We start from the raw sequence: 24,513 nt of genomic DNA, 5'->3' as shown, positions 1-24,513 counted from the left end.
AGTACAGCGATAATACATGAATCTGTTGTATAGATAAACGAAATATCTGACATTGTATTCCCGTTTGAACAATGCTTTCCTTTTAAATTATTGAAAGCACGGAGATAGACATTTGGGTGACAACTAAACCAAAAATCAGACGTTGTTTTTCCATTGGAATTTTGTTAATTGAAAGCATAGTGATAACACATTGGAAATTCATCTAACTTTTTTTTTTTTTTTTTTGTAATTGTAATCCCATTGATAAACATCTCAACCAAATATTCCCCAATTATCCAATTATCCACATTGAAATGATATGGTGTGGCCAGTGGTTTTGACTGTCTTTCTCCCTTTGCCCTTTCAGATCAGGGGATCAACATTTACAGGAAACCACCCATCTACAAACAACACGGTATAATTCACTCTCTGTGACCTGGTTTCACCAGTATTTTATTTATTTTTTTACCTTTAACTAGGCAAGTCAGCTAAGAACAAATTCTTATTTTCAATGACGGCCCAGGAACAGTGGGGTAACTGCCTTGTTCAGGGGGCAGAACGGCAGATTTGTACCTTGTCAGCTCAGGGATTACAAACTTGCAACCTTTCGTTTACGAGTCCAACGCTCTAACCACTAGGCTACCCTGCCGCCCCGGCAATAATTAGACTGATTGCAAATAGAGACAGAGCTTTCCAAGAGCATGACTAGGTAATATTACTTCACTTAGCAGGGACATGATATGAGGAGTTGGTTTACTGTAAAACAACGTGATTATAGAAAGAAAAAGTGTCTTGAAACTCATTCGCTATAAACAAGAGTGATAAGCTTAACTATACAAAGCAGCACCTAACCTTTTAGTAATGGTATGGGGTTGGTGGACTAGATGTCAATGAGCAATATCTGGGTCCTTTCAATTACGTTTTTTTCAGTTTGGATTGAAATTGTGTAATCACCACATTGACCTCTAATTGTACACCATTTACTGTGACCACCTCCAATGTCAATGTGTCAATATTGTTTGAAGTCTCTCTCTCTGACCAAATACTTTCTGAACACTTTCTGAGAATTTAGAAACCTAAGCAAAAGATCAAGGCATGCGAGCCTACAGTACCCCGTAATCTAAAGAGGAGGTTTGGGATGTCATCTTAATTCCCTTAAATATGATTTATCGCTGACCTGTTTTGGAGTGTGGTCCTTCTCCTACTAATGGTTCTGTAGCACCTTTCTTGCTGTCAAATGACCTAGTGGCCTTATTGCCTTCAATAAATACTATTGAAGGCAAATAAGTTGTCATCTGGAACCGTCTTTAAAGATTACATTTGTACATTCCTAGGACTGAGCACCCCTTCAGTGGTGCAGACAATATTATAAATATTGATTAGAGGGTCATCACACTACAACTATTTTCATAATCTGTGAACAATTCTGAATAATAAGTGTACGTGTAAGGTTGGGGTATTATCTTTACCATGTACACAGCAAATTTGAGATCAGCATTTTTACATCCACTGTGTTAAATGTAACCCTTAGTGTGTATACTGTATATGACCCACTGAAATAGTGTTAAACTGTTGCAAATTCCAACTTAAAAGAACACTTATTAGAGAGGATGGTGTTACAATTTATTTTTGTTAAGTAATGACATGTAGTGTTTCAGTATTTTAGTCTTTTTTTGGGGGGGGTGTTGTTTTAACACTATAGGTGTAAGGCCTAATTTACATATTTCCCAGCATGCCTTTCAAGTGAACATGAGCGATACCCACCCATGACTGTGTTTGTTAGTGACAGAGGCATGTTTGTTGGATTCACAACAGTTCAACCCTGACCAAGTAACTGCCAAGGTGAATGTGTTTGAATTGAAATTAACCATTTATGCCCATATAAAATATATTTCTCATGTATCTAGTTATGGCGTAGTTATCCTTGACATTTCAGTCTGAAAATCTTGGCTCTTGGCTAGACCTGCAAATCACAATATTCTGGTTTATGAAATTATTAGTACTGCAATTCTTATCAGAATCCAGCCATTCAGGAAAACTGCTATTGAGTAGGATTTAATAGTGAGATCATATCATTTATACTGGAACAACCATCTCAGTGACAGGTACACTAGATTGGATTAGTTTAGAAAAATGTTTGTCATTTAGCTTTGTATAGCATAAGATCAATGAATCAATCAATATGCATGCAGAAACATAGATATTAAAAACAAACTATTCTAAAAATCAACCTGCAATAAATTATGCTGGGAAACGTGATAATGAGGCCCCTCCCACTACTCTGAGAGATTTAACGGAAATTAACTCAAACAAATCAAGTAACAACAACACCACACAGTGTTGATTCCACTGTGATTTAAATAACACTTCATTCTCTGTCAATTTGTTAACCCAACTCGAATCAACACTCAGATATAACACTCACAACACTTTTCACCTCAACACTTGTACATTTGCTGTGTAAATATTATCACACAACATTTCAGACAGATGATGTTGAAATGTTCAGCTGTGTTTAAAAGGGGATTAAGGGTACTCACTCAGACACTGATAGTCCAGTTCCTCTGGTTACCAATTTAGATTCACCCGCTCCCCAAAAAAAGTCTGCTGATGACATCATCAGATCCGCTACGTTTCCTGCCGCCCATGTCCCCCCTCTGGATGACACATCACCGACCGAAAACGACCACTGGCCCCCCTGCTCTCCCTCCCTGACCCTGGCTACCTTAGGTACAGTAGGCTCCTTATGAGCATGCTTGCACTGCCCCACCTCCTTCACCTTAGAGGCTCACTACCCCTAACCAAACCCTGAACTTGTCCCTGTCCAGAAACAACCACTAGTCCCTACCCTCTAGACATTTATGGAGATCTGAGAGAATTTGATAGGTTTGAGCAATATGTCAATCGCACCACCGTGAACTCTGATAGGCTAGGTGGAATTTCAGCCATATGGCTTTTCCGAACCTCTCAGATTTTCACAAATGTCTAGGATGTAGGGTTTGGGTTCTTTATGGATCGGTCATAATCTCACTCTTATGCACTTGAAGCTTAACATCACCACTAAGCTTTATTGCATCCCTGCTCTCACCACAATTTGACTCTCTAGAACACAGATTTTAAAATTATTTTGCTGAATTTTGTGCAATGCTGATGAACAATGTATCCTTGAAAGACTGTTGTTGTTGGCATCATGTCACTTTTTGCTTGCTACAGCTTCAGTTGCACCTTCCTTTACAGCTTGCTTTACAGCTACCTATAAAATCAATCAATCGACCGTTCACAAATGACTTGGACAGAGCTAACTGAGACTGGCTTCAAACGGATCTGTCTTCCTACACTGTGTTGTTCTGTGTATCAAACTCATAGTAAATATCTCATCTTGTGAAGACTTGTACTGTCCTAGTTAACATTCTGTGCAGCTGAGTAGTTTCACTGTTTCTGTGTTGTCTGTGTTTATGTCTAGTGAACTCTGTCTCACATTTGTGTTCTCCCACACCCCTGTTGCTGGAAAGATAAATCCTACAGTACTTTTTTCAATCCTTTTAAAAATCCTGTACAGTACTTTTGTGAACATGAAGTCCACAGATGGGAGCATTCTATTATGCCTTCTGTTATAGTTTCTGACAGTCTTGCTTGACTGTATTTAGCACTACTTCTCGGTCAAGACGCCTGTAATTAACACACACAGTTATAAGGGTGTGTGCATGCGTGCCTGTGTGTGTGTGTTCCTGCATGTGTGCGTGTGTGTGCGTGTGTGTGTGTGTGTGTGTGTGTGTGTGTGTGTGTGTGTGCGTGTGTGTGTGCGCATGTGTGTGTGTTGGCTTATGGGTTGGGTTGTTTATGCCACTCAAAGGTTCAGAAGGAGGAAGGAGACGGTCTAGGGAAGAAGAGGAAGAGGAGGCTATGAAGAGAAAGCAGATTCAGGAGGAGCAAATCAATAAGGTTCGAGAAGCCACATTCATACACCCCCACAATCACACCCACAAACACACACACGTAGGCAGCTCTTATAATTTGTTATAAGCATGTACAAGCCTTTATACTGTATTATAATAAGGTTTACACTATGTTTTGTCTCTGTATGTATCAACTTTTCAACTGACTCAAAATAGCTGGTATTTAGTCAGGATCATTATAAGATTCATTATAAGATATTATACATGCTCACGACAGGTCTTACAATGCATTATACCTGCAGGCTTTAAGTTAAGTATTTTACCATATGTTCTGTGTGTCCCCAGATCCAGTCTGGTTTGGGGAAGCTGATAATGAAAGAGGAGAATGAAAAGGAGCAGATCAGGGAAGGTCATGCACGCAGCCAATCAGCTCAGCGCTATGAACCTCAGCAGAACAACTATGATGGAGGTATGTTCTGACTAACTTCACCATATAGTAACAAGCACATTGTTTAGAAGAACCACATCAAATTAACTCTAAATCAGGGTCAGGTTCATTAGGTACCAAACCGAAGAAAGTGATCCAAAATGGATTGAAACACAGAGTTACTATCTGTACTTGTCCAATACAACAAACATCATTTTTGTTGTAACACTCGTTGTTTGAAGGATGGTTGGACAAAGATGCAGCGTAACAAAACGAAACGTCCAGCTTTGTAGGGCTCAAAAGCAACAATACAAAATCAAAATCCCACAAACAACAGGTGGGAAAAGGCTGCCTAAATATGATCCCCAATCAGAGACAACAATAGACAGCTGCCTCTGATTGGCAACCATACCAGGCCAACATAGAAATAAAAAAAACTAGAGTACCCACCCTAGTCACACACTGACCAAACCAAAATAGAGAATAAAAAGGCTCTCTAAGGTCAATGCATGAGGTCAGTGCATCCCTCCGCTTCTGTGGAACCGGACCGTGGGTCGTCGCTGGAGGCTCCGGACCATGGATCGTTGCAGGAGGAACAGAACCGTGCTTCGTCGCCGGAAACTCCGGACCGTGGATCGTCGCCGGAGACTCTGGACCGTGGATCGTCTCCGGAGGAATCAGACCGTGGATTGTCGCCGGGGACCCCGGACAGTGGATCGTCGCTGGAGGAACCGGACCGTGGATTGTCGCCGGAGGGACCGTGGATCGTCGCCGGGGACTCCGGACCGTGGATCGTCGCCGGGGACTCCGGACCGTGGATCGTCGCCGGGGACTCCGGATGGGGAACCGTCGCTGGAGGCTCCGGACTGGGTACCCTTGCAGGAGGTTCCGGACCATGGATCATCACTGGAGGCTCCTGGCCATGGATTATCACTGGAGCCACCCCCGACGGTAGATGCCCACCCGGACTCTCCCATATTGAGTCAGGTTTTGTGGTCGGAGTCCGCACCTTTGGGGGGGGATACTGTCACGTCCTGACCATAGAGAGCTGTTTATTCTCTGTGTTGGTTGGGGCGTGACAGTGACCGAACCGTGGATCGTCGCCGGGGCCTCAGTTCTGTGGATCGTCGCCGGAGACTCCGGGCCGTGGATCGTTGCCGGAGACTCCGGACCGTGGGTCATTGCCGGGGACTTCGGACCTTGGATCGCCCCCGGGGACTCCGGATTGTGGATCATCGCCGGGGGCTCCGGACCATGGATCGTCGCCGGGGACTCTGGATGGGGAACCGTGGCTAGAGGCTCCGGGCCATGGATCATCACTGGAGGCTCTGGGCCATGGATCATCACTTTGTCACATTTCGTTTTGTCTGGTGAGTTTATTAAACACGTCAAATTCTACGCACGCAGCGCCTTGGTCCAATCATTCACACAACCGTGACACGCGATATGTTTAGGCTACTACATGATACTCAAATGTTCTCCATATACATCATGAGGTTGCTACAACCTAGCCTATGAATGAAAGTTTACAACGTAGGTGCACAGAGAACATTTTGAAAAGACAGACAGTGACACATGGACAGACTGTGACACGTTCAATACTGCCTTGCACACTCTTGCCTGCATCTAGCTGATCTAGGGTGTAATCATTAGTCCAACAGTTACAAACATGAGTTTCTATTGGACAAATTCAGGTATGTTTATCCCCGTTTCATTCTGTTTTCTTCTGTTTAAGAAACATTTTTCAACAGAATTGGTGGACTGAATACACCCCTGACACACGTAAAGACAGTTCACTTTCATAGCAGCCACATTCTATTCCTTCTTGCATCTATGCACTCTCCCCCTCTCACCTTTTCCTTTCGCTTGTGGACTTCAATGCACAACACATCAGCTGTATGTGACCAGCCGAAAAAACTTTCCAAGCCAAACCATATCGTAACCGCTACACACAGCCTCCATCGTTGTCAGCATATTAGCTAAAGTAATGTCATAGTCAACATAACTAATAGAACTAATGCGTTAGTAAACCTGCTACAATCATTCAGTAACTTTACAGTGTACAGTCAGTAAAGCAGTTTATCACATTTGTAAAAACCAAAAGCATACCTTGACATGGAAGAGTTCTAGTGTTGTGTTGGATAGTCATAGCTGGCTACCTAACATAGCACCCCTCTGTTTGAGAAGGGTGTTTGAGTAGGCTAAACTAGCTGGCTGCATTTGAAAGGGGAAAAATGACTCTCTCTCTCTCTTGCCTCTCCTTCTTTTTGGAAGAAATGAATTTGTTCAAATCTGTTCAACTATTGTCCTTCTCTCTCTTTGAGTCAACTACTTACTACATTTTATGAACTGCAGTCCTAGCTAGCTGTAGCTTATGCTTTCAGTACGATATTTATTATCTGATCCTTTGATTGGGTGGACAACAGGGCAGTTCATGCTATGCTGGAGCTCTGATAGTTTGGAGGATGTCCTCTGGAAGTTGTCATAATTACCGTGTAAATCTGTGGAAGGGGGTTAGAACCATGAGCCTCCTAGATTTTGTATTTTAGTCAATGTACCCAGAGGAGGATGGAAGCTAGTTGTCCTCCGGCTACACCATGGTGCTACCCTACAGAGTGCTGTGTACTGTAGAACTTCATTGCAAAAAAGTGTATTTTAATCAAGTATTTGGTGACGTGAATATATTTAGCTCTTTATCAAAAAAATTTAAATGTTTAAAATGTTTTTTTCAATTAAATTTACTGAAGAGGATGGTCCTCCCCTTACTTTTCGGGTGAGCCTCCACTGATGTATGAGCCACTGAAATAGTGTTATAGGTCCCGAAACTTTCCCATGTAAAATAGCCTTTTGAGTGACTAAAGCATCACCCATAATGTTTTTTCCTGATAAAATTTTATAAAATGTACTTTTTCTCTCATGTCAAACTACCAGGAAGTCTGAAAGACAGACCTTACCTTGGCAGGCGGTTCCTTGAAATACCTATGTCAAGCCAAATTGACCCAGTGAGCAGTGCTGCAGTGAGATGATCTCAAGCAAATTTGCTGATACACAATGCAACTCAAATGCTGATACACAAAGCAACTCAAACGACATTGAAATTGCATGAAACATCCAATCCTGTCATACATCACATCTTGGTTTCATAAATAATTTGTTCATCCAACTGCTTGGTTATTGGAAAGCATCAATATTGACACAATGTTTACTGTATAATTTAGCTAGCTAGCCCAAATGGAATTGTCAGTACTGTTTTTCAAGATTCATAATAAAATAAAAACAGAAATACCTTATTTAATTTAAGAATTTTGCTATGAGACTCGAAATTTAGCTCAGGTCTATTCTGTTTGAGATGTTGAGATGTTTCTACAACTTGATTGGAGTCCACCTGTGGTAAATTAATTGATCGGACATGATTTGGAAAGGCACACACCTGTCTATATAAGGTCCCACAGTTGACAGTGCATGTCAGAACAAAAACCAGCCAATGAGATCCAAGGATTTGTCCGGGGAAGGGTACCAAAACATTTCTGCAGAATAGAACACAGTGGCCACCAAGGATCTTTCTAGAGCTGGCTGCACGGCCAAACTGAGCAATCGGGGGAGAAGAGCCTCGGTTAGGGAAGTGACCAAGAACCCTATGGTCAATCTGACAGAGCTCCAGAGTTCCTCTGTGGAGGGGGGAGAACCTTCCAGAAGGACAACCATCTCTGCAGCACTCCACCAATCAGGCCTTTATGGTAGAGTGAACAGACGGAAGCCACTCCACAGTAATATTCACATGACAGCCTTGCAGTTTGCAAAAAGGCACCTAAAGGACTTTCAGATCATGAGACACAAGATTCTCTGGTCTGATGAAACCAAGATTGAACTCTTTGGCCTGAATGCCAAGCATCACGTCTTGAGGAAACCTGGTACCATCCCTACGGGGAAGCATGGTGGTGGCAGCATCATGCTATGGGGATGTTTTCAGGGACTGGGAGACTAGTCAGGATCAAGTGAAATATGAACAGAGCAAGGTACAGAGCGATTCTTGAATGAAACCTACTCCAGAGCACTCAGGACCACTCAAGTCTAGGGTGAAGGTTCACCTTCCAACAAGACAACAACCCTGAGCACACACAAATACAGTGCAGGAGTAGCTTCGGGACAAGTCTCTGAATGTCCTTGAGTGGCCCAGGCAGAGCCTGGACTTGAACCTGATCAAACATCTCTGGAGAGACCTGAAAATATGTATTTATTTATCTATTATTTTACCAGGTAAGTTGACTGAGAACACGTTCTCATTTGCAGCAACAACCTGGGGAATAGTTACAGGGGAGAGGAGGGGGATTAATGAGCCAATTGTAAACTGGGGATTATTAGGTGACCGAGTTGGTTTGAGAGCCAGATTAGGAATTTAGCCAGGACACCAGGGTTAACACCCCTACTCTTACGAAAAGTGCCATGGGATCTTTAATGACCTCAGAGAGTCAGGACACCCATTTAACGTCCCATCCGAAAGACAGCACCCTACATAGGGCAGTGTCCCCAATCACTGCCCTGGGGCATTGTTATATATATTTTTTAGACCAGAGGAAAGAGTGCCTCGTACTGGCCCTCCAACACCCCTTCCAGCAGCATCTGGGTCTCCAATCCAGGAACTGACCAGGACCAACCCTGCTTAGCTTCAGAAGCAAGCCAGCAGTGGTATGCAGGGTGGTATGCTGCTGGCCAAATAGCTGTGTATCGATGCTCCCCATCCAACCTGACAGAGCTTGAGAGGATCTGCAGATTAGAATGGGAGAAACACCCCATATACAGGTGTGCCAAGCTTGTCGCGTCATCATACCCTAGAAGACTCAAGGGTGTAATCGCTGCCAAAGGTGCTTCAACAAAGTACTGAGTAAAGAGTCTGATGTAAATGTCATATTTTTTTATTTCTTTATATATATTTGCATTTTGATTGAATACAAGGTGGTACTTATTTAAATTGTGTAAGAGAATAAGAAGTTACCATTTGTGTAATCAAATTAGGCTTTTTGTGATATTGCAAAAGGTTCTTAATAATCCAGCCTCCTGAATCCAACTGTTTGACACGAGGGAGGGGACAAGTAACTTTATGATCCATCTTTATCAATGTAGAAGCAACTTTGATCTGGTTTCATCCAAATATCATCAAAATTCATGGAAAATATACACTTTTCAGTGTTGACAATCTACCAAATCTAGTGTTGGTTCCCTAACACTATGGGGGTGCTGCAAATTCTGACATAAATTGCAACCTTATTAGAGTAGATGCTGTTACACTTTTTTCGTGTTAAGGAATAACACATGTAGTTTTACAGTATTTTGGAGCGTTTTGTTTTAACACTGTAGGGTGTAAAGTCTTATTGACATTTTTCACAGCATGCCTTGTGAATGTGAGAGATACCCACCCATGACTGTGCTTGTTAGTTACAGACACATGGTTGTTGCATTCATTAATGTCTAGTCCTGAAACCTTCACCAAATGACTGCCTAAGTGTCTAAATTAAAACTAAATCCTTTATTACCATATATAATTGCATAAATTACCTTGACATTGTGGTTTGATAAGCCAGGGTTATATCGGACCTGCAAATCACAATATGTTGGTTTGTGAAGTCATTATGAATTCCAGCCGGAGGTAGGATGGCCAAAAATGTGAATATTTTATGACTCACAATCTGTTTTAGGAATGACTGCTATGTTGAAAGACAAGACTGCCTTAACCATCTAAACTGGAACAACCATCTCATTAACGGGTGCAATAAATCCAACCCCTTACAGATTGTATTAGTTTAGAAAAGCATAAATTACTTATCTTTGTATAGTATAAAATCAATGAATCAATCAATGTGCATGTAGAAACATAGATATTAAAACAAACTATAAACCTTTTACCTCAACGCCGAGATTTTAACACTTGCAAATTTCCTGTGCTTGAACAATTCAAACTAAAGGGCAGCCAAATTGAGTTTAGATGTTTCAGCGAAATTATGATACTTACCATAGTTTCAACTTTTCAGATGATTCCAAAACTTCCTCGCTGCCTGGTTATGGACGGAATGGATTACACCGGGTAAGATCAAACACCTATCAGATATCACAACTTGATTAAATCCAACAAAATCAATCAAATCAATATTTGATTTAATGTGGATGTTTTCCGCTATGACAGCAGCAGGTAGCCTGGAGGTTAAGTGTGTTGTGACAGTAACCAAAAGGTCCCTGGTTTGAATCTCTGAGCCGGCTAGGTGAAAAATCTATTGATGTGCTCTTGAGCAAGGCACTTAACCCTAATTGCTCCTGTAAAACGTTCTGTTTTGATCAAATTGTTCATAGAAATATGTGACTGTTGTTATTAAAATACTGTTTCTGCCTCTACAGCCTCAGTCCACAGATTTCACTCAGTACAACAGCCATGGGGACATGTGTGGGGGAGGAAGAGGTGAGTGTTGCTCACCAAATAAAGCTCTGGTTATATTCACAACTACTTCCACAATTGAAATACCCTTAAAGCTACAATCTGGGATTAGCAGTTCAGCAAAATGACAGGCCCGCACTTGTTTTGGTATACAGCTGAGAAATGGGGCTTGGGAAATGTAACCCCTCCCAGATCCCAGATTGTACCTTTAACCGATTACACATATACAAAATTAATCAATATGTTTTATAATAAGGCACCCAATTATTTGGAAATAATGTAGTACTTAGTTCAGATATGAATGATAAATGGTAGAGAAAAAACATTAACTGTGAGTCTCATTTTCTGTCCCATTTTGTCCTGCAGAGTTTCAGGTATGTCTCTCATTTGCTTATCCACAACTGCCTTTCATTATACCTTTAATTTTGCATGTGTTTGCTCACTCATTATTCCTAAGATTGCAAACCTAATGTTGTCCTGAATGTCAACCCAGTCCCGCTAAATGCCTGCATCACTGTTTGCTATTCCAAACTGTAGTGATTGCATTGCAGTGATCCTGCATGCTCCTGCCTTGGAACGCAAACAACACTGCTTTAGTTACATATTCAATTGCAAACCGTAACAGTCCTCTAGACTGTGAGAGGTGGAGGGGTCACAAGCGTAGAGGCCATTGAGATGAATTGTATTAAAAGAATGCCAATCTTTGAAAGCCGAAACCCATTATCCAAAGAGACAGACAAATGTACTGCAGTGACCATATGTTACAAGTATATTGCTCTATATAATAGTAATACAATACAGTTGCTGGGCTAGTGGTAGCTATAGTAGATAGCTATGCTAGAGACATCTCAGTTCCATACCACTATATTACATGTGTGTGTATGTTCTATCCTGTAGCACATAAGGGATGGCTGTGCCGCAGTAACAAGAATGGACAGGGGAGTATCTATGCCTAATATGTTGGAACCAAAAGCAAGTATCTTATTTCTTGATCATTTTTTTTATTTACCTGATGATCTCTGAGCTGTATGTAGAGCTAGAGCTGTATGTGCCCTATGCGTTTTTGTATATTTCACTGACATGCCAAGTTTTTAAAATAGACTTCACTACAAAAATGAATATGCTGTATGCAACAGAAAGGAATACTAAGTCAGTGGAGAGTGAGCTCGGAGGTATAGGACTGGTGGCGTGTCTCATAACATCACCACTAACTTACCTACAGTATGCAGCTGGTAGTCAGTTCCATCATGGGTTCCTGGAACCAAATGCAGCCCCTCGACAGTACTACATCTCCCATGAGGCTGTGGCTGTGCTGAAGTCCAGACAGGAGCTAGTGAAATGAGTCACCTCTCGCTTAGCATGCCAGCTTCTCCATGTTCATTCACACATCGCTTCAATATAGACTGTATGTAGCATACAGTGGAAAATCCAACACGAAATGTATATTTGAAATTACTCTGATCACTGTATACTTTATGAAGAAGAGACAGCTTCATTGTTGGATTTTCATGATTGGTGTGGCTATTATGAGTTGGTCAGATGGAAAAATTTGAAAACAAATCACCCCTCTTCTTGCTTATCAGAGTATTTCAGTAAGATCTTGCAAAACTCTCACTCTAAATTTAAATGGATCTCATCCATGTCTGTTTGTGTACTAGACCTTAGCATAAGTTAGCTGTAAAGCCCACAGTATAGCTGCTTTCCAGGACTCGATAACTATGTCTTGAATTTTATTGAACAACATTTTTAAAACTTACAGTACTATTTTGTTAATTACTTACAAAATGTTAGGGTCACAGTTAGTTCTCTGAAAATGTGAATTTGTAGCCTAATCTTGTCCATTTATCTAGTCAGATATTCCAACATATTCACATTTTAACTGACATGCAGTACCGGTCAAAAGTTTTAGAACACCTACTCATTCAAGGATTTTTCTTCATTTTTCCTATTCTCTACATTGTAGAATAATAGTGAAGACATCAAAACTATGAAATGACACATGGAATCATGTAGTAACCAAAAAAGTGTTAAACAAATCAAAACATATTTTATATTTGAGATTCTTCAAATAGTCACCCTTGCATTGATGACAGGTTTGCACACTCTTGGCATTCTCTCAACCAGCTTCACCTGGAATGCTTTTCCAAAGGTCTTGAAGGAGTTCCCACATATGCTGAATACTTCTTGGCTGATTTTCCTTTACTCAGCGGTCCAACTCATCCCAAACCATCTCAATTTGGTTGAGGTCGGGGGATTGTGGAGGCCAGGTCATCTGATGCAGCACTCCATCACTCTCCTTCTTGAAGGTGTGTTGGGTCATTGCCCTGTTGAAATACAAATGATAGTCCCACTAAGCCCAAACTAGATGGGATGGCGTATCGCTGCAGAATGCTGTGGTAGCCATGCTTTTTAAGTGTGCCTTGAATTCTAAATAAATCACAGACAGTGTCACCAGAAAAGCACCCCCACACCATAACACCTCCTCCTCCATGCTTTACAGTGGGAAATACACATGCGGAGATCATCCGTTCACCCACACTGCGTTTCACAAAGACATGGCAGTTGGAACCAAAAATCTTCAATTTGGACTTTCCAAATTTCCACCGGTCTAATGTCCATTGCTCGTGTTCTTTGTCCCAAGCAAATCTCTTATTATTATTGGTGTCCTTTAGTAGTGGTTTCTTTACAGCAATTTGACCATGAAGGACTGATTCACACAGTCTCCTCTGCATAGCTGATGTTGAGATGTGTCTATTACTTGAACTCTGTGAAGCATTTATTTGGGTTACAATTTCTGAGGCTGGTAACTCTAATGAATATATCCTTCGCAGCAGAGGGAACTCTGGGTCTTCCATTCCTGTGACGGTCCTCATGAGAGCCAGTTTCATCATAGCGCTTGATGGTTTTTGTGACTGCACTTGAAGAAACTTTCAAAGTTCTTGAAATGTTCCTGATTGACTGACCTTCATGTCTTAAAGTAATGATGGCCTGTCATTTGTCTTTGCTTATTTGAGCTGTTCCTGCCATTATATGGACTTGGTCTTTTACCAAATAGGGCTATCTTCTGTATACCACCACTGCCTTGTCACAACACAACTGATTGGCCCAAATGCTTTAAGAAGGAAAGAAATTCCACAAATATACTTTTAAGAAGGCACACCTGTTAATTGAAATGCATTCCAGGTGAGTACCTCATGAAGCTGGTTGAGAGAATGCCAAGAGTGTGCAAAGGTGTCATCAAGGCAAAGGGTGGCTATTTGAAGAATCTGAAATATAAAATATATTTGATTTGTTTAACACTTTTTTGGTTACTACATAATTCATAATGTTATTTCATAGTTTTGATTTCTTCACTATTTCTCTAAAATGTAGAAAATAGTAAAAGTAAAGAAAACCCTTGAATGAGTATGTGTACTAAAACTTTTGACCAGTGGTGTACATGTTTTGTTAATAATAAGAGCACAAATGCATGAACCTACACAACGATACAGGCATCATGCACCTCCCTATCAACTGATACCCATATAGTTGAGTCAGCCCCATCTGCCCTCTTACAGCCCTCACTCACAATCTTCTGTCACAGTTGTTGTCCCTACCCAGCGCTGTCTCAGACAAGACTATCAGTGTTGAACATGCTATAACTGTAAAAATGATGCCCTATCTAATCAAACATGGATACCCGGTTTCTGTGGTACCTCTATGTCTGTCTGCAGCAATGAATGTGTGGAATCACGTACTCAATAAAATAATTACAGCATAAAATGCTTTATTTCACATTTTGGTTTTATCTCAAAAACCTAGTATCCACGTTCGATTGAATGGGGTCCTCAGTCAGTTGTGATGGCCCCTTGGTCTATCTTTCAACAGTTTCCTTTTGAAGCTTGATTCAGTATTGCCTTCCTTTACGAACTTTGCTATCCGGGATCCTTGGGACTTCCCTACCCCATTGAAGTTGACATTTTAAAAGGTTACGGTAAGGGTTAGGGTTAAGGTTAAGTAGGGGTTATGGGTAGGGGCTATGTTAAGGGGATAAGGTAGGGACGTTCCAAGGAGCCTAGATAGCACAGACCCTTTCCATTACTGACAAGTGTCTCCCTTTGAAGGTCGTACCATATGAAATGCTCACGATAACCAGTAGAGGGCGAGCTAAACTGCCCAGGGAGGTGGACAGAACAAGACTGGAGGTATCATTTGATTTCTGCATGTGATGATAGATACTCGATTGTCTACTTTGTGTGCATGAATGCTACACAAAAACCTAGTGAGGAAAGTACAGACTCCATAGCTCCATATAGATTCTTGAGAGTTTTTCAATGACTTTATAGGAGCGTAAATGCTAACCACAACATACCCCTCCCCCTTCCTTCTTTTCTCAACCTCTCTTCTCACTCTAGCGCCACTTAGCCCCAGAAACGTTCTTTGACATCTTTGGGATGGAGATCCAGGAATTTGACAAGCTTCCACTGTGGAAACGCAACAACATGAAAAAGAAGGCCAAGCTCTTCTAGCAGTCAGAGCAGCATGCATTCATCCCATCCCATAAGATAGCAATCTACTCTACCACTGTAACATAGATGTAGGATTTGTTTTGATTTTCCCCCTTTCCCTCTTTTTTGACATGTTCAAGGAAGCAATGAAATTGACTCTTTTTACTCTATACTTCTTCTACGGACTGAATACATAATTAACGAACCGATAGATGCTACAAGGAAATAGAATAAACCCATTTCGTAAGTGTTCAAAAATGAAAAAGAATGACAGAATTATAAATTAGGTCATGTTTTTTTGTTTTTCTACTGCTGCGCTTATTTTTGTTTTGTTTTTCGCTTTGCTTTGAATTGAGCTGCTTTTACTTTCTTTCCCTTTTCTTTAATCTCATGGCACCAAATGGAACATGTTCTTCACATGCGAAACTGGAATGTCTGTCTGTCAGCTTCATAAGTCAATGGTCAGCTTGCCCTCATTTTGGCTGAAACATTTTAGACCCGTGTTGGCGTCAAATCAAATGGCTTACAGTCTTCATCATGGAAATATTGGGTCTTGCCATTTCTTTATGGCTCTAGTACATAATATGAGTCCAAATCTTCAAACACTGCTCAGCTTGCCTTAGCACCTAACCATGTTACTCTCACTGGCATCAGAGTCTGGAAAAGCCATCAATCAAAACAATATAATGTGGTTTCCATATAGATCCGGGCTATATTCATTAGGGCATGCAACATTTTAAAATGTTCTGTAAAGGGAAACTGAAATGAGCGTGGACAAGTTCAAGTAGTCCCTCCCTATTTCAGTTTGTTTTCTTCCATTTGAAGCCTATTAAATATGACCCAGGTAGCCTCTTCAACAAAACAGTTTATCCTATCAGGCTCCCGTGAAAACGACCCAATTTAGTTTTCTGTTGGTTAAATTGGAGAAGCAATTCCTATTTTACTCACAAATATTCAACAAACACCACCCCAAAAAATACAACATTAAATGTACAAAAAATAACAACTGTATTTAAAATGACTGTTTTATAAATGAAACCCACACTGCCATTTGTTGTATTGAAATATAAGCAAAAATAAAGCTTTAAATCCCTGTGTATGATACACCAAAGGTATCACCTGTATTAGTTTATCTCCTCTCAGCTATTAAACTATAATAAACACAGTGTGTGAGGTAGTATGAGGACTCTCCTGTCAAGTTTTATGGGACCAATCAGGCATAGTGTACTCGGGGGACTTCCTGGACTTAAAGAGGCAATAAAGAGGCAGACACCCATGGAGCTGTCTGTCTGTCTCTCTCTCAAACACGCACATACAGATACACACACACCCAGGCTCATAGAAGGCCTATAGTTTTGAAGTATGGTATGAATCAAAGTATGAATGGAGAAAACACAGTGTTGCTAAAGATTATCTGTGTATCAAACTGGATAGAAAATCTCTGTTAGCTTATAGCCTGCTTACAGCACCTCATACCATGAATGTAAACATATTATTTACAGTCATTTGCCAGGGATCAATTTACACAAGTATATTCAATGTTATACAGTGCGTATAGGGTTGGTTTCCCGGACACAGATGAACCCTAGTCCTGGATTAAATAGCATGGTCAATGGAGAGCTGTGACATCAGGATGGATGTCACATTGTCGTCTCGTGATTTCCATTGGCAAAGGTTGACCAATCCAAAGCTAGAATAATGGAAAAGGGTTACAACAATGACACTGGAACTTAGAAGACAGATGCCTGATGACCTGCATGGTCTGTCTGGAGTAATATACAGGATAGCGTGTTTAAGTGAGTTGGACAGACAGCTCAAGGTGAATACTTTCCAAGGCAGAGAAAAAGGGACCCACTGACACAACCATAGAAATAGAATGACTAGAATGGATAATCCCCTCAGACCACAGCAATTTGATAGCACCCTCATGGATACACCCAATCTGGCTCAATGAATGGGCCATGTCTGTTCTAGTGATTCTATTTATACGGACACAACACTATCCACTATGCTCTGGCACCTAACCTTGTGACACTAGGGAGGCATGGGATTGTTAAAGAGGGCCAGGTGCCTGTGTCTTAAATCACTCTGCTGCTCCAGAGGTATGGTATGTATGAGACAGGCCATTCTATAAACAGAGGAAGAGAGACGCATGCAGACAGACACAAGAGATGGACGTGAATGAGAGTAGTCTCTACTGATTTAAGACTAACTGACACAGGACTAAAAGTCTTTGGCTTATTACAACTTCACCTGGTAGCATCATTAGCCGAGCTCTTCGTCATTGGTATAACTGATCATCTCCCTTAGAGTAAGACCATGGAGATGAAGACCCAGGCTCAGGTGTGTGCTACTGTGCTTCAAAAGAGGGAATTTGGTGGGATCCATCTTGGCTCTTTTTTTTGTTATTCTGAAACCTTCTCTCTCCAGGAGATGCTGTTGAAGCACCAGGAATGTCTGAAGAGGCAAAGAGAAGCGGTGAAGTTCCGAATGAAGAAATTAAGCACAAAGCAAACTGAAATCACTGTAAGTAAACTAACAGCATGGGGATTCATCTGTGTGAACAGAGGTCAGACGCGTCACACTACCATGTTAGTCATATTAAACGCACACATGAGAGTTCCAGTGAAATTGTTGGGGTCTGAGGGGCTTCGGCCCTTCTAGAATTTATATTTGGTAACACTTGTAACAAGTATGTAACAAGTATTGTAATTAACTGTAATAATACATAGTTAAACTGTAATAACAACATGTAACTGGAGGTAAAACAGTCTGTAATTACAGAGGTGTAACAATGAACGCTTGTTACCATGCTTGTACAAATCTTAACGTTTCCGATAGCATCCCAATCAAATATCCCAAAGCACTATATTTCAGCCTGCACAAACCATGTGATTAGTTAGCTAATTTAAAATCAACCACTTCATTGACTGACACAGCTCTGACACAATAAATGGCTCTGTAGTCTTTAGGCCCAATGAATAAAACAAGTTCACATTACTTTCAATTGTTAAGTCAATTAATTGTGTATTTGACAATCGGTAGATTATTTTAACCAAACATTTTTAGACACATGAATAAACAGTTATGGTTAAAATTGTGAGATAGTCATTTGTGCTTGACAAATTTAAAGCCTATTAAGGTTGGCTGAATAATGGTTTATAAATGCACTTAAAATGTTCATAAGACAACTTTTATTTCATCATGTAACCTTGCAAGGGTTTCACTGTTGAGGAACATTTTCACTTTTGGATGGGATACATTGATGCAATTATTTATTTATCCCAGGGATTAAGTCATTATGTAATGATCAAGGTCAAGATCTACGCATCTGAAATAACGACAAATGGGTCTAGAAGGTCATTCAAAACCACTTGGAACTCGGAAATCTCAGACTTCAGTGCTTTCAACGAAACTCGGAACTCTGTAAAAAAACAAGCTCCAACTGGGAAAAATCTGTTTGAACGTGTAACGGTTTTCTAGGTGTGAAGGAGAGTCGGACCAAAATGCAGCGTGTAGATTGCGATCCATGTTTAATGAACAAAACGAAAAAACACGAATCAATATTAAACACTACAAAAAACAAAGAACGTAACGAAAACCGAAACAGCCTATACTAGTGAAAACTAACGCATAGACAGGAACAAGGACACTAAGGACAATCACCCACAAAACCCAACACAAAACAGGCTACCTAAATATGGTTCCCAATCAGAGACAATGACTAACACCTGCCTCTGATTGAGAACCATATCAGGCCAAACATAGAAATATACAAACCAGACACACAACATAGAATGCCCACCCAGCTCACGTCCTGACCAACACTAAAACAAGGAAAACACATATGAACGATGGTCAGAACGTGACAGAACGGTTATCCAACTCGGAATTCGAAGTTGGAAACTGTGGCATCTTTCAAGAGCTCCGACTTTCTGACCTGAAGATCACTGATGTCATGATTTGACTTTTTTTCTGAGTTCCCAGTTCTCTTGAAAGTATCCTCAGTGCACATCGTCAACAAATCAGCGTTTGCTTTGTGAAATGCTTACTTACAGTGTCACGCCCTGGTCAGAGTATTTTGTGTTTATCTTTATGTATTTGGTCAGGCCAGGGTGTGGCATGGAGTTTTTGTATTGTGGTGTGTTTTGTCTTGGGGTTTTGGTGTGTATATAGTTGGGATTGTAGCTAGTGGGGTTATCTAGCAAGGTCTATGGCTGCCTGGAGTGATTCTCAATCAGAGGCAGGTGCTTATCGTTGTCTCTGATTGGGAACCATATTTAGGCAGCCATATTCTTTGAGTTTGTCGTGGGTGATTGTCCTATTTGTCTTGATGTCCTTAGTGTCTTACTTGTACTCTCTGTTAGTTTGCACTAGATAGGCTGTTTTCGGTTTTCATTACGTTTATTGTTTTGTAGTGTTTAGTGTTTAGTCGTGTTTACGTTTTGTTTAATAAATATGGATCGCAATCGACTGCAGTTTGGTCCAACTCTCCTTCATCACCACTAGAAAGCCGTAACAGAATCACCCACCACCAACGGACCAAGCGGCGTGTCAACAGGCAGGAGCAGCCGAAAGAGGAGAGGCAGCAACAGCGGCGCAATGAGGATTGGACATGGGACGATATATTGGATGGCAAGGGTTGCTACACATGGGAGGAGATCCTGGCGGGAAGGGATCGCCTTCCATGGGAACAGGTGGAGGCACTTAGGAGAGCAGAGGCAGCCGGAGAGAGGAGCCGGCGATACGAGGGAACACGGTTGGCTAGGAAGCCAGAGAGTATTGGGGGGGGGGGGGGGGTCTCACAGGGAGTATGGCTATGCCAGGTAGGAGACCTGCGCAAGCTCCCTGTGCTTACCGGGGGGCTAGAGAGATCGGGCAGGCACCGTGTTATGCTGTGGAGCGCACGGTGTCTCCAGTGCGGGTGCACAGCCCGGTTCGGTATATTCCAGCTCCGGGTATCGGCCGGGCTAGATTGAGCGTCGAGCCAAATGCCATGAAGCCAGCTCTACGCATCTGGTCCCCAGTGCGTCTCCTTGGGCCGGCTTACATGGCACCAGCCTTGCGCTCGGTGTCTCCGGTTCGCCTGCATAGCCCAGTGCGGGCTATTCCACCTCGCCGCACTGGCAGGGCAACCGAGAGCATTCAACCAGGTAAGGTTGGGCAGGCTCGGTGCTCAAGAGCTCCAGTGTGCCTGCACGGCCCGGTCTATCCGTCACCACCTCCACGCACCAGTCCTCCGGTAGCAGCTCCCCGCACCAGGCTTCCTGTGCGTGTCCTCGATCCAGTACCACCAGTTCCAGCACTACGCACCAGGCCTTCAGTGCGCCTCGCCTGTTCAGCGCAACCAGAGCCTCTCTCCTCTCCTGCGCTGCTGGAGTCTGCCGCCTGTTTAGCGCAGCTAGAACCTCTCTCCTCTCCTGCGCTGCCGGAGTCTCCCGCCTGTTCAGCGCAGACAGAGATGTCAGTCTACATGAAGCAGCCCGAGCTGCCAGTCTGCATGAAGCAGCCAGTCTACATGGAGCAGCTAGAGCTGTCAGTCTACATGGAGCAGCCAGAGCTGTCAGTCTGCATGAAGCAGCCAGAGCTGTCAGTCTGCATAGAGCAGCCAGAGATGCCAGTCTGCAAGGAGCTGCCAGTCTACATGGAGCAGCCAGAGCTGTCAGTCTGCATGGAGCAGCCAGAGCTGTCAGTCTGCATGGAGCAGCCAGAGCTATCAGTCTGCATGGAGCAGCCAGAGCTGTCAGTCTACATGAAGGAGCCCGAGCTGCCAGTCTGCATGAAGCAGCCAGTCTACATGGAGCAGCCAGAGCTGTCAGTCTGCATGAAGCAGCCAGAGCTGTCAGTCTGCATAGAGCAGCCAGAGCTGCCAGTCTGCAAGGAGCTGCCAGTCTACATGGAGCAGCCAGAGCTGTCAGTCTGCACGGAGCTGTCAGTCTGCACGGAGCTGTCAGTCTGCACGGAGCTGTCAATCTGCAAGGAGCTGTCAGTCTGCAAGGAGCTGTCAGTCTGCAAGGAGCTGTCAGTCTGCAAGGAGCTGTCAGTCTGTAAGGAGCTGCCAGTCTGCAAGGGGCTGCCAGAGCTGTCAGTCTGCATGGAGCAGCCAGAGATGTCAGTCTGCATGGAGCAGCCAGAGCTATCAGTCTGCATGGAGCAGCCAGAGCTGTCAGTCTACATGAAGGAGCCCGAGCTGCCAGTCTGCATGAAGCAGCCAGTCTACATGGAGCAGCCAGAGCTGTCAGTCTGCATGAAGCAGCCAGAGCTGTCAGTCTGCATAGAGCAGCCAGAGCTGCCAGTCTGCAAGGAGCTGCCAGTCTACATGGAGCAGCCAGAGCTGTCAGTCTGCACGGAGCTGTCAGTCTGCACGGAGCTGTCAGTCTGCACAGAGCTGTCAGTCTGCAAGGAACTGTCAGTCTACAAGGAGCTGTCAGTCTGCAAGGAGCTGTCAGTCTGCACGGAGCTGTCAGTCTGCAAGGAGCTGTCAGTCTGCAAGGAGCTGTCAGTCTGTAAGGAGCTGACAGTCTGCAAGGGGCTGCCAGTCTGCAAGGGGCTGCCAGTCAGCACGGAGCCGCCAGAGCTGTCAGTCTGTAAGAAGCCGCCAGAGCTGTCGGCCTATATGGAGCAGCCAGTGCCGCCAGTCTGCCCAGCGCCGCCAGTGCCCCCAGTCTGCCCAGCGTCACCAGTCTGCCCAGCGTCGCCAGTCTGCCCAGCGTCGCCAGCCTGCCCAGCATCGCCAGTCTGCCCAGCGCCGCCAGTCTGCCCAGCGCCGCCAGTCTGCCCAGCGCCGCCAGTCTGCCCAGCGCCGCCAGATCTGCCATTCAACCAGACTCTTTCAGATCTGCCAGACTCTTCCAGATCTGCCAGTCAGCCAGACTCTTCCAGATCTGCCAGTCGGCCAGGATCTGCCAACCAGCCAGGATCTGGTAGATCTACCTACCTGCCTGAGCTTTCTCTCACTCCTGAGCTTTCTCTCACTCCTGAGCTTTCTCTCACTCCTGAGCTTTCTCTCACTCCTGAGCTTTCTCTCACTCCTGAGCTTTCTCTCACTCCTGAGCTTTCTCTCACTCCTGAGCTTTCTCTCACTCCCGAGCTTTCTCTCACTCCCGAGCTTTCTCTCACTCCTGAGCTTTCTCTCACTCCCGAGCTGTCTCTCACTCCCGAGCATCCCCTCAGTCCCGAGCTGTCCTTCAGTCCCGATCTGCTCCTCAGTCCAGTGGGTTTCTGGGTGAGGACTACTAGGCCATGGTCGGCGGCGAGGGTGGTCTATCCAGGGACGCGAGGAGAGAGGACTAAGACATCAACTGAGTGGGTTCATCGTCCCGCGCCAGAGCCGCCACCATTGGACAGACGCCCACCCGGACCCTCCCTATTGTTTTGAGGTGCGTTCGGGAGTCCGCACCTTAGGGGGGGGTTCTGTCACGCCCTGGTCAAAGTATTTTGTGTTTATCTTTATGTATTTGGTCAGGCCAGGGTGTGGCATGGAGTTTTTGTATTGTGGTGTGTTTTGTCTTGGGGTTTTGGTGTGTATATAGTTGGGATTGTAGCTAGTGGGGTTATCTAGCAAGGTCTATGGCTGCCTGGAGTGATTCTCAATCAGAGGCAGGTGCTTATCGTTGTCTCTGATTGGGAACCATATTTAGGCAGCCATATTCTTTGAGTTTGTCGTGGGTGATTGTCCTATTTGTCTTGATGTCCTTAGTGTCTTACTTGTACTCTCTGTTAGTTTGCACTAGATAGGCTGTTTTCGGTTTTCATTACGTTTATTGTTTTGTAGTGTTTAGTGTTTAGTCGTGTTTACGTTTTGTTTAATAAATATGGATCGCAATCGACACGCTGCAGTTTGGTCCGACTCTCCTTCATCACCACTAGAAAGCCGTAACATACAGGCTCTAACCAATAGTGCAAAGTAATGAAATAAAAGCAACAGTAAAAAGACAGTGAAAAATAACAGTTGCGAGGCTATATACAGTAGCGTGGCTATAAAAGTAGCGAGGCTACATACAGACACCGGTTAGTCAGGCTGATTGAGGTAGCATGTACATGTAGATATGGTTAAAGTGTCTATGCATATATGATGGACAGAGAGTAGCAGTAGCGAGGGGTTGGCGGGTGGCGGGACACAGTGCAGATAGTCCAGGTAGCCATTTGATTACCTGCCTTTTTGTCCTAGACTTGGCAATCCGGTACCGCTTCCCATGCGGTAGTAGAGAGAACAGTCTATGACTGGGGTGGCTGGGGTCTTTGACAATTTTTAGGGCCTTCCTCTGACACCGCCTGGTGTAGAGGTTCTGGATGGCAGATAGCTAAGCCCCAGTGATGTACTGGGCCGTACGCACTACCCTCTGTAGTGCCTTGCGGTCGGAGGCCGAGCAATTGCTGTACCAGGCAGTGATGTAACCACTTTTACGCTATTGCTACTCTCTGCTCTCAATGTTGCAGCTGTAGAACCTTTTGAGCTCAGGACCTATGCCAAATCTTTTTAGGTTCCTGAGGGGGAATAGACTTTGACGTGCCCGCTTCACGACTGTCTTGGTGTGTTTGGACCATTCTAATTTGTTGGTGATGTGGACACCAAGGAACTGGAAGCTCTCAACCTGCTACACTACAGCCCCGCCGATGAGAATGGGGGCGTGCTTGGTCCTCCTTTTCCTGTAGTCCACAGTCATCTCCTTAGTCTTGGTTACGTTGAGGGATTGTTATTCTGGCACCACCCGGCCAGGTCTCTGTTGGCATAGCCAACAGCTGTGTTGGTAATGCTAGCTAGTGAACTTTAGCTAGATAATCGTAACTTCTCTAGGCTATTTAGCTAGCTAGTTACCATCTACAGAATAGACCTTCAATGCAATATGGTGAGTTCTCTAACCTTGACTAGCTAGCTACCTAAATCTGTAAATCTAGCTATGCTATGGTCGCTACTCGCCAGCTAACTAGCTAACTAACGTTAACTGGGCTCTATGGTCTAATCTTCCTTGAACATTGTTCTCAGGGTATCGGTACCTCAAGGGTATTACGTGAGACACAACCAGCATGTTAACGTTAGTTAGCTAGCTTGCTACTTGTGTCACACTATGAGTAACGTAAAGTCCTTTTCAATGTACTGTAAGCTAACGCACTTCTGTACACCGTGCTGTAACGTACAATTTACCTTATTTTAGCGCCCCAAAAACGTAATACTTCCACGGCAACTGTAATATGAATACAATTGTAAAGCACAATTTCTCCCCTTTCCAGCAAAATCAATGACGAGACCTTCATCGTCTCTGCATGATTGAAGGCAATGAGCCTTCTTTTTTTTTAATG

The 24,513-nt window shown here is 43.4% G+C and overlaps 1 protein-coding gene across 17 annotated transcripts in view; it reads left to right on the top strand.

Moving 5' to 3' along the window:
• ablim1a (actin binding LIM protein 1a) overlaps positions 1 to 24,513 on the top strand; it is a 173,825-nt gene that overhangs the window by 129,139 nt on the left and 20,173 nt on the right. For 14 of the 17 annotated variants that reach the window (XM_031823265.1, XM_020481343.2, XM_020481348.2 and 11 more), the window contains 9 exons: positions 347 to 394; positions 3,833 to 3,921; positions 4,221 to 4,344; positions 10,329 to 10,381; positions 10,690 to 10,750; positions 11,093 to 11,100; positions 11,624 to 11,698; positions 14,830 to 14,910; positions 15,121 to 17,739. In XM_031823265.1, coding sequence (XP_031679125.1) covers positions 347 to 394; positions 3,833 to 3,921; positions 4,221 to 4,344; positions 10,329 to 10,381; positions 10,690 to 10,750; positions 11,093 to 11,100; positions 11,624 to 11,698; positions 14,830 to 14,910; positions 15,121 to 15,234 — 653 coding nt within the window. In that variant the 3' untranslated portion in view covers positions 15,235 to 17,739. Of the gene's footprint in view, positions 1 to 346; positions 395 to 3,832; positions 3,922 to 4,220; positions 4,345 to 10,328; positions 10,382 to 10,689; positions 10,751 to 11,092; positions 11,101 to 11,623; positions 11,699 to 14,829; positions 14,911 to 15,120; positions 17,740 to 24,513 lie in introns of those variants that run through there. The other 3 variants (XM_031823254.1, XM_031823257.1, XM_031823266.1) reach the window with 3 other exon arrangements.

Source organism: Oncorhynchus kisutch, linkage group LG4 (genome assembly GCF_002021735.2).
Source record: "Oncorhynchus kisutch isolate 150728-3 linkage group LG4, Okis_V2, whole genome shotgun sequence".
In the NCBI taxonomy this organism is placed as follows: domain Eukaryota; kingdom Metazoa; phylum Chordata; class Actinopteri; order Salmoniformes; family Salmonidae; genus Oncorhynchus; species Oncorhynchus kisutch.
The sequence above is the reverse complement of the archived record's forward strand: the minus strand, read 5'-3'. Positions and strand labels throughout refer to the sequence as shown.